At 58.3% G+C, this 9,140-nt stretch overlaps 2 protein-coding genes across 5 annotated transcripts in view; one reads left to right on the forward strand and one right to left on the reverse strand.

Moving 5' to 3' along the window:
- Positions 1–930, forward strand: part of WDPCP (WD repeat containing planar cell polarity effector) — a 158,690-nt gene extending 157,760 nt beyond the window's left edge. The window contains exon 19 of the mRNA XM_062614284.1: positions 679–930. Within this exon, the coding sequence (XP_062470268.1) occupies positions 679–726 (48 nt within the window). The 3' untranslated portion in view covers positions 727–930. The remainder of the gene's footprint in view (positions 1–678) is intronic.
- Positions 931–4,621: 3,691 nt separating this feature from the next.
- OTX1 (orthodenticle homeobox 1) lies at positions 4,622–9,140 on the reverse strand. Of its 4 annotated transcripts, none has more exons than XM_062614288.1 (4): positions 9,051–9,139; positions 7,380–7,497; positions 6,710–6,861; positions 4,622–6,093 (listed from the first exon to the last, which is right to left on the reverse strand). In XM_062614288.1, exons 2-4 carry the CDS (start codon positions 7,474–7,476, stop codon positions 5,335–5,337), a joined length of 1,008 nt encoding a protein of 335 aa, XP_062470272.1. In that variant the 5' UTR covers positions 7,477–7,497; positions 9,051–9,139; the 3' UTR covers positions 4,622–5,334. The 4 variants fall into 4 exon arrangements, with proteins under 4 accessions (XP_062470272.1, XP_062470273.1, XP_062470270.1 ...); XM_062614289.1 differs by lacking the exon at positions 9,051–9,139 and adding an exon at positions 8,771–8,875; XM_062614286.1 differs by having other exon boundaries at positions 4,623–6,093; positions 7,380–7,864; positions 9,051–9,140.

Below are 9,140 nucleotides of genomic sequence, written 5' to 3' on the forward strand. Positions count from 1 at the left end.
AAGGACCCTTTTTGCTTTGTGGTTTGAAGGGAGCAAAGGGGCTGCAATGTGCAGAGTTTTGTACACTCAACAGGGAAAAATTAATACAGAGAGCTTCAAAACAGAGCAGGCTGCTGCACCACCTCCCTGCACAGAGCCGTGCCTATGCTGGCTGCGCTTCGTGTGGCACTAGGAAGGGAACACACCTTTAATGTCCTGTGGCTTTATATTTATTTTCTGGAAAACGCACAGCGCAAGGATGGAGCGCAGCAATTGGGCAGGGGTTCTGCCTAGGATGCTGCGATGCGCTGCTTCGCCGTACAGCTTTTTGCTGAATTGCAGCCATATTTCTGTCAGTACAAGTGATGGTCTATATGAGGGATTAATCTGACACCAGACAGTGATTCTTAATCCTTCAGTATATCATAATCTATTTACTTTGCATGCTAAGAGGATTTCAGCTTAAAAATATACAGGAAGTGATACTAGAAATGTACATAAGATCTAGAATGCCATTTCCTAAAATCACAGTTTTTCATTAAAAAAAAAAAAGTCCTCTCATGGCTTTCTTGGAAAAGTCCTGTCTGTCCTGGAAAAAAAAAGAAAGGGAGTGTTGAATAGGGATTTAGCTGGAAATAGGCATATGGTTTCCTTCAGCTTCAGCCCTCTGACCATTTCCACTCTTCTCCTTCCCTGCAGCTTTTTGTGCTCAACTATACAACACGAAGGAAGAACTCTCCAGTATAGCAGGTTCCTCAGCTGGGACTTGAGTTACACTGACAGGGTTTTTTTGACAAATTCAAAACAGGTTTGGAAGCAATGATGTGGGAATTTCTGTGCATTAATTGCTACTCAAAGTGCATGAATTAGCAAGCACTGGCTAATGTAGAGGTGAGCACAGGGAAAACCACAAATGGTCGGGTGCGATAGCTCCCGATTCAGCTGGGATCATCTGTTTTCTTTGCACCCTGCCAGCCAGAAAGGCTGCCTATAAAATAACTGTAGTCGGCTGTGTTAGTGGGTACAGCTCCTGAAACTTACAATTTATAGTATTTTTTTAATGACAATTTAATTCATGCTCAGCCGTAGCACTTTGTGTCCCCAAAGCACATCCTGCACCCAAAATTGCAATTGGCCACCCTGGCCAGCAGCAACCCTGCTGAGCCTCTGCCCACCTCTGCACAGCCAGGTACCGCTAAAGGCGTTCAGGTCATTGCCTGTCACAGCTCCCTGGCACATGTGGAGGGTTTACAAGCAAAGATTTACAAGCAGGGGCTCTACTCGGAGCATATACTCCCATAACAGCAAATGGATCATAAATTATTTCAGGTCTATGAGCACCAAGCATAAAAACTTAATGACAGCCCAAGCTGGGTTGTATTCTCGCCCTCTGCCCCTCTTCCCCTCGCATCCCACAAAGTCCTGGTGCTTGACTTACGGGCAGGAAAGCACCAAGTGCCTTTGGAGCAGGCACTCTGTGTGGAGGCAGTTGCCGCACAGGCGAGAGGCAGGAGCTTCACCAGGCTTGAGCCAGGTAACCCGGCATCTCAGCATCAGCCCCTGGGCCACTGGCAGTGCCATGGTCCAGCAGCAAAGAAACAAACCCACTAATAGCAGCCATGCACCCAGCAGCGTTCCTGCTGCAGACGCGAGGCACCCATCACCCAGTGAAACAGGCAGCCCTTTCACAACCAGGCTGCCCGATCCCGCCGGCGCCTGCTCCCAGAGCCGGGCACCGCAGCCAGCGCTGCTCTACCTGCCAAGACTTGTGCTCCGGGCGGCAGCGCCTCTTCCAGCCTCAGGGAAGCCCACAGTGGAAGATGTCTGCTCCGCCAGCCAAGCCCTGGCTAGGAAAGTGGGGGAGCGCTGGGGCCCCCCAGACCTGGCCATGACCCTCCCTGGTCCATGCTCACCCGCCGGTGAGCACAAGTCACGTCTTGCCCATGCTGCTGGCACCCACCCATAGGCGGTGGAGGGAGGATGAAACCTGACCATGCTCGGCTCCTCGAAGGGCATTGCTGCTGTTTTTCCAGGGGGTTCTCCCTGATATAAGAGGACAGAAATAAGCAGTTTTAGTTGTTTTCCAGCAAGCCGGCTGCTCCCGATGGAGCTGTGCGTGCCGACCTTTGCAGAAACTCCAGGGCTGAGAGAAATGCAACAAAAAAAAAAAGAAAAATGAAGCCAAGCAGTGAGGGCAAAGCCATTATTTGATGTGATCTCAAAGAGTCTCCTCTGTGCCCCTGCCTCCAGCAGGGCTCAGCGACTGGCCCCACCGCTGTGCTCCAGGTCTGTACTGGTGGGACAGGAAAAAGACCACCCTGTGTCGTGGGGGATGCAGGAGAAGCCATGGGGCTGTGACACGGGGCGCTGCTGAGTGCCCAAAACAGGGGCATTTACCTGGGGGACATGAGAACCCCTCGGAGTCCCAGACCCTGAAGCAGACCCTCGGCCCAGCTGCACTGCAGGGGACTGGCTGGAGAAGAGGTTTAGGACCACAACAGCAAAAATGAAGCTCAGACTCCCCTCTTGGCTGTGTGTCTCAGCAGCACTGATTTACTGCGTTCTAACGAAGCAATGTTCATAAGGAGGATGCAGTGTGTGGGGTGGGTGTTACACAGCTGCCGGCTCCTGTATCCCAGGTGCTCACTGAACCTGGGAGGGTTCACTTTGGGCTGAGCATGGATTTTTAGTTTTGTTTTCATTTTACAGCTCCTGAAGGGCTGTGAACAACTTTTTCTCTTTAAATGAAGGGCTTGGGGATGCACAGGCTGGTGGCACCCAGAACCAGGATGTGTGGTCCTCCCTCAAACTGCCTCTACAGCCACCCTTTGGTGTGATGAGTGCCTTACTAGTGCTTGCAGGAGAGAACAATTTTTTTATACACACATATACATAATAATAAATATATGTGTGTGTGTGTGTGTGTGTGTGCACACTTAAGGAGACAATGAGGGAAAGAACCATTTAAAGAAAAATCACCTGAAATCAACTCAATTGCACTCATCCTCTCTCAGCTCTCCCTACTGCACCATGAGGCCATCGGTCACTCCCCGCCTTGGGGCTGTGCTGTGGCTTTGACCCTGGAAGCATGCACAGAGCTTGTGGTTCCTGGGGCTGACCCCCACTGCTTTTCCCTCTGCAGCCCATTTCCCAGCAGCCACAGCAGCACATTCCCAGCCCTATTTGCCCACCACAAGGATGCTCAGGGGGATGGAGAGAGGTGCAAACCCTCCGCAGAGGAGAACAGTGATTCCTCAACACGAGGGATGGGAGCACATGGCCCAGCCACAGAGCTCTCGGGTGCAGTGGGCACTGCTGCAAGACCACAGGGAGGAGGAGGGGAATTTGGGGGTGCTCCACACTCACACATCAGTGCACCGATGGCCCAAGCAGGGTAGCAGTGGTCACCTCAGCCCTGGTCCCGTGGTAATGTGGGAATGTTGGTGTGTTTCCATGGGTCAGGGATGCAGCCCTGCGTGCCTGGCTGCCCACCTGCCCCTTTCCAGCAGCTTTGCCCCATAGCAGGAGAGGGGCCGTGTGTGTAGTGGGAATGGCCACAACGCCAGCAGGCAGCCTCCAACTGCAGGGAGGGTCTGGAGGGAAGAAGAAGGGGAAGATTGTCACTAGAAATAATTCATCCCCTCTCTTCCCCATCTGGACGCAGCCAGCAGCAGCTGAGGAGGGAAATGCCGGGAGCAAGGGCTGGAGGCTCGGATGCCGAGCATCCCTCCCTGCACCTGCCTGCACAGTGGGGGCAGAGGTCTGCCTGCACGGTTGTATGTCTCAGTGTCCCTTGCACCCCACCACCCCCCAGGCCTGCCTGTAGGTCCCAGGTTGGTGGGGCTGCCCCACTGGGTGCAGGGGGATTGCTGTTTCAGGCAGCATTTGCCCTTCCCGTGCGTCCCACCGGCACAGCGGTGCAGCAATAAATCAGTTACCAATTAACAGCATCAACTCACATCAAAGCAGGCCCCCAGCCCACACCTGCAGGGGCAGCGGTGGGTCTCCCCTCCAGAGCACTCACAAACTCATCACACACACAACCCCCCTCCTGCTGGGACCCATCAGGAAGTATTTCCCAGGGAAGGAAGTTCCCTGGGGAAGAGGAGGAGGCGGGTGGGAGGAAGGAGGACAGGACACCACCGCGTTTATTAGTTTGGATTTTATTGGAGTGGGGAAAGAAGTGGGGGGGGAGGGGGTTGCCTTACAGTTGAAGGGGTAAGTGTGGGGTTACGGCATCAACAATCACATGTACACGGCCCCTCTCCTGCTATGGGGCAAAGCCTCTGGAAAGCCCCAGCCTGGGGCTGGTGGGCAGCTGGGCACGCAGGGCTGAAGCCCGGACCCGTGGAAACGCACCAACCAACAGAAGGGGCTAATAACACCCACCCCACCAACCCAAAATCACACTCCCAAGAAGTTGTGCCCCCCAACCGCCAAATCAGAGCCTCTTTCCCCTGTAACCCCCCCGAACAAAACAAACCAAAACTTTTCTTTCAGCTGCTCTTTTTTTTCCTTTCCTGTTTATTATTGTTTTTTCATTATTTTGTCCAAAAGTTCCGGGTGTTTTTGGTCTGCAGGCTGCGGATCAGCTGCGCAGCCCTTCCCTCCCCCTTTGCCTCCTCTTGGGCTGCTCCCCCGCCCCAACACACACCCCAGCCCCCCCCCCGGACGGCACGGCTGAGCTCGCGTGGAGCCCTCGAGGATGGACGGAGGACACAAGATAGGGAAAGGTTCATTTTTAGGGGAAAAAATTAAAATTAAGATTAAAAAAAAAAAAAAAAGGATTTTTTTTAAAGTTCTGCTCCATGTTAGACTCTAGAGAAACGCCAACCCGACAGCATCAACTAAAAACAATCGTGGTCACTGGAACGGACCCAGTATTTACATTGATCCCACCGCTCCCAGCGGCAAGAGGCTGTACAGGACCGGCGAGCCAGGGGACTCCCGCACCCGGAGGAGGGTGTGAGGGTCCCCACTTGAATCTGGGGGGGCACCGGCAGGGCAGGAGCCAGCCTGCGCCTCTGCCCGGGGGGCAGCAGGGGAGACGCTCGGCTTTGCATTATTATTACTATTATTATTATTATTATTCTTTTTTAAACTCCTCTTCTGTTGCGTTTAAAAAAATAATAATTATAATAAACCCGCTGGAGGGGTGCAGGAAGCAAATAAATATCAGTCAGTAGAGATGGGGGTGGCAGGACCCCCACCCCGGGGCATCACCACTGCAAATGAAGAGGGGAGAGGAGGAGACGGAGGAAGAGCCGGAGCCAGAGTCCTGCCCGGGAGGTGGTGGGAAGACCCTGGGCGAGGGGTCCACGCCAGCTTGGGGGGATGGGGGTGGCGGTCAGCCCCTCACAAGACCTGGAAGCGCCAGGACGCCTGGTCCTTGTAGTCGAGGCAGTCGGGGGAGTTGAAGTTGAGCTTCCAGGAGGCAGCGGCGGCAGCGGCAGGCTCCTTGTAGTCCAGGCAGTCGGAAGAGTTGAAGGGCAGCCCGGTGCTGCCATAACCCTGATGGTGGTGGTGATGGTGATGATGGTGGTGGTGGCCTGAGCTCTGGCTCAGTGGGTGGTGGTGGTGGTGGCCGGGCACTGAGGAGGGCCCCATGGGGCTGAGCTGGTGGGGATGGTGGTGGGAGTGCATGGGCGCCAGGTAGGAGCTGCAATCCACGCCTCCGAAATAGGACGAGGAGGGCGGCGCAGGGTAACCCTGCCCGTACCCCCCGCCTTGGCCGTAGGACACGGGGTAGCTGGTGGAGGCAGCGGCGGCGGTGGGGCCGGCACGTTGCATGCAGGACGCGGCTGCCGGCGGCAGGGGCTCGGGCACCGTCACCCCTGCTGGGGCCGCACCGGGAGAGATGGACGCTGGGCTCCAGATGGACGACGCCGGGGTGCTGAGGGATGCCGGGGCACCGGCTGGGGCCGACGAGGCAGAGCTGGAGGAGGACGAGGAGGCTGAGCTGGAGGCCGCGGCCGGCGGCGTGAACTGCCCGCTGCTCTCTGATCCCGAGCTCTCGCGAGCCGGCGATGACTTCTTCTTGGCCGGCCGGCTCTTGGCCCCGCTGCCGCTCTGCTGCTGCTGCCGGCACTTGGCACGGCGGTTCTTGAACCAGACCTGAGGAGGCAAAATGGGGTGCAAAGGGATGAGCGGTGGGGCGAGGAGGAGGCCGGAGGCTGCTTCCAGAGGCCCTCTGTTTGCCCTGCAGCACGCAGCCAACCTCACCCCAGCTCCAGTTCTCCCAGCACACACACCCAGCCATTAGCACCGCACACCCCCGCACCCCAAAAGAACCCCGCCTCCGACTGGCACCCAGTCACCCTGCATCCTGGGTGCCCCAGCTCACGCATGTTCCCTGAGCTGTGACAGTATATGGTTCTGGGGGACAGAGCCTGCACAGGGTGCTGCCTGCATATCCCACCCCGCTGGGCTTCACCATGCAGGAAGCAGTGCTGCAGGTAGCACCCCTGGAAGCATGCGGGGAGTGGGGCTGCTACACTCTGGGGCAGGTTGAAGGGGGCAGAAAAATATTGATAACAATAAAACTAATAAGAGGATAAAAGAGAAGAATAAAAGCCCCCCCCCCCCCCCCCTTTGCCTGGATGCCCCCCAGGTGGGAGAGACAAGTGACAGGGAGTTCACACACTTTCCATCCCCAAGGAAACAGGGATGAGTTTGGAGCGAGAGCCGGGATGCCCCGCATCCCCCCAGCCCAGTTCAACAGGTCCTGTACCTGGACTCGGGATTCGGGCAGGTTGATCTTGAGGGCGACCTCCTCCCGCATGAAGATGTCGGGGTACCGGGTCTTGGCGAAGAGTGCCTCCAGCACGTCCAGCTGCGAGCGGGTGAAGGTGGTGCGCTCCCGCCGCTGCTTCCGGGGGGTGGCTGGGGACGAGCATCGCTGCGGCGGTCACACCGGGTCCCCACACACCTCCCGCAGCCCCGGGCACGGTGGGAATCCCGGCACCCCGCGGGATAAGGGCCAGGGAAGCATCCCTGCCTCCCACCCCAAGGAACCGCGCTGCCCCCCACACAACTCGGCCTCACGGCAGCGGGCACTGCCCTGCTGCAGGCACAACGGGCAGGACATGGCTGGGGAAGGGGCAGGCCCGGCCCCGGGGGGAGCACTGGGGAGATTTCGTTGTGTTGAAGTAAATCTGCTTTTCCTGTTGTTTTAAAGCTTTTCTATCCTTAAAAATCCCCGTGGGAAAGAAGAAGCCCCAGGAAAATTCAACTGGACCCAGCGCTGTCCCCCCCACTTTGCTGTGTCTGGCCAGGGGTGCGGGCAAATGGGGGCACTCACCCTACAGCCCACCCAAAACCCGACGGGGACAGAGCTTCCCCCAACCGCTGAAGCAGGGGGTGCATCGGGGCATGGGGAGGTCCGCGGCGCCGGCACTCACCGGGGTACCCCACGGAGGGATGCAGCAGGTCCATGGCGGGGCCCGTCAGCCCCAGCCCGTTCATGCCATAAGGGGGCTGTTTAAGGTACGACATCATGCTAAAAGCCGGGCAGGGATCCTCCAAAGTTCCGCAGAAAAAAGAAATAATTGTAATGATAATAATAATAAAAAATAAAAATCGAAAGTGTGGGGAGGGGGAAAGGAGGAAAAAAAAAAAAAGCCCCAACAAAAAGAACCCCCGAAAAACCCCGAACAGGAGGCAAAAAAATGCAAAAGCCAACCACAATTGAAAATCGAAGAAATGAAGCACAAAATAGGTGCAAAAGGAGGTTGTTTCGTTCCGTCCCGCAGTCACCGCCGCGAGGTCCTCGAGCGATCGCAGCAAAGGAATTGGGGGGAAAAAAAAGGAGGAAAAAAATGAAACAACGAGGATCGGAAAACAAAAAGTCGGGTTTCTTCCCCGCGCAGAGGCGAGGCCGGAGCGCCTGGGGAGAGAGCGGAGAGAGGCGGGTTAGGGGTCCGGCCGCCCCGAGTCCTGCCGATGGGCACCCCGGGGGCTCGGCCGCCGCAGAGCTGCTCGCAGCCGGCGCCGTGGTCCGGGCCGGCGGCCTTCAGTTGCGAGTTTTATTAGTGATATTATTAGCGGTATTTTGTTGCAAACGAAGGCGAGTTGCGCCCAAGCGCCGAGAGGCAACAGTGCCCGGCGATGGGGAGAGATAAAGCAATTATTTAAAAAGATAATTGGATTAGGAATCAAAAGGAGGTATCAGAGGAGGGAAGAATAATTAATGTAAGAGCGAGCACACGGGACGTTTTAATTAGAAATGGATAAGAGTTAAAAAGGGGAAAAGGAGCGCGCAGGCACCCGAGCGGGCGCCGGGACGGCGGCGGAGCCCGGCCCGGGGGCTCCGGCGGAGCCGGGTGGGGGGGACAGACGGGACCCGGCGGCCGCCGGCTGCAGGCAGCGGCCGGGCTCGGTGGCAAAAAGCGGCAGATAAACGCGGAGAGGAGGAAGGGGCGGAGAGACCCCGGGCGGCCCCGCCGAGCCCCGGGGGCGGCCCCCGCTGCAGAGGCCGGGACCCCCCTCGGGGGCACCGCGGGCAGAGCAGCCCGGCCCGGCCGGCGAGGGTGGGTGTGGGGGTAAGTTTCGGGTGCGGGTGAGGAGCCCCCCGTGGCAGGCCGGGACCGGGAGCAGCGCGGGCGGCAGCGCCGTGACCCGGCGTTGCATAACTTTGCCGATGAGCGCGGCGGAGCGGGACGGTCCCGGGCGGCGAGAGGGGGAAAAAGGACGGGAAAAGAAGGGGAAAAAAAGAAGAGAGAAAGAGGAAAACCCCGGGGCAGCCGCGTCCCGGCCGTGCCCCCTCCCCCACTGCCCCCCATCGCACACTCACAGACACAAGCACCCCGAGTGCTGGTGGCGGTGCCGCCGGACCGCTCCGCTCCGCTCCGTCCCGCCGCCGGCCGCCCCGTCGGGGAGCGCGGATCGCGCCGCACAGCCTCGCCTCACCTGCGCGGCCACCTGCGGAGCGGCGGGGGCTGTGCGCGGGGCAGGGCGGAGCGGGCGGGGGGCGCGGAGGGGGCGGGCGGGGGGGCGGGCTGGGGAGGGGGCGGGGGGGACGATGCCCGAGGCCGACCCGCGCACCCCCAACTTGCCGGGGCGCCCCGCGTTACCTTGCCGGCGGCCCGCGCTGTCGGGGCGATGGAGCCGCGGCCCTGATGAGGATTGATCACCTACCCCCGGCCCTACCCTTGTATGTGCGC

Source organism: Pezoporus occidentalis, unplaced genomic scaffold (genome assembly GCF_034315485.1).
Source record: "Pezoporus occidentalis ecotype Australia unplaced genomic scaffold, CSIRO_AGI_Poc_V1 ctg175, whole genome shotgun sequence".
Lineage (NCBI taxonomy): Eukaryota > Metazoa > Chordata > Aves > Psittaciformes > Psittacidae > Pezoporus > Pezoporus occidentalis.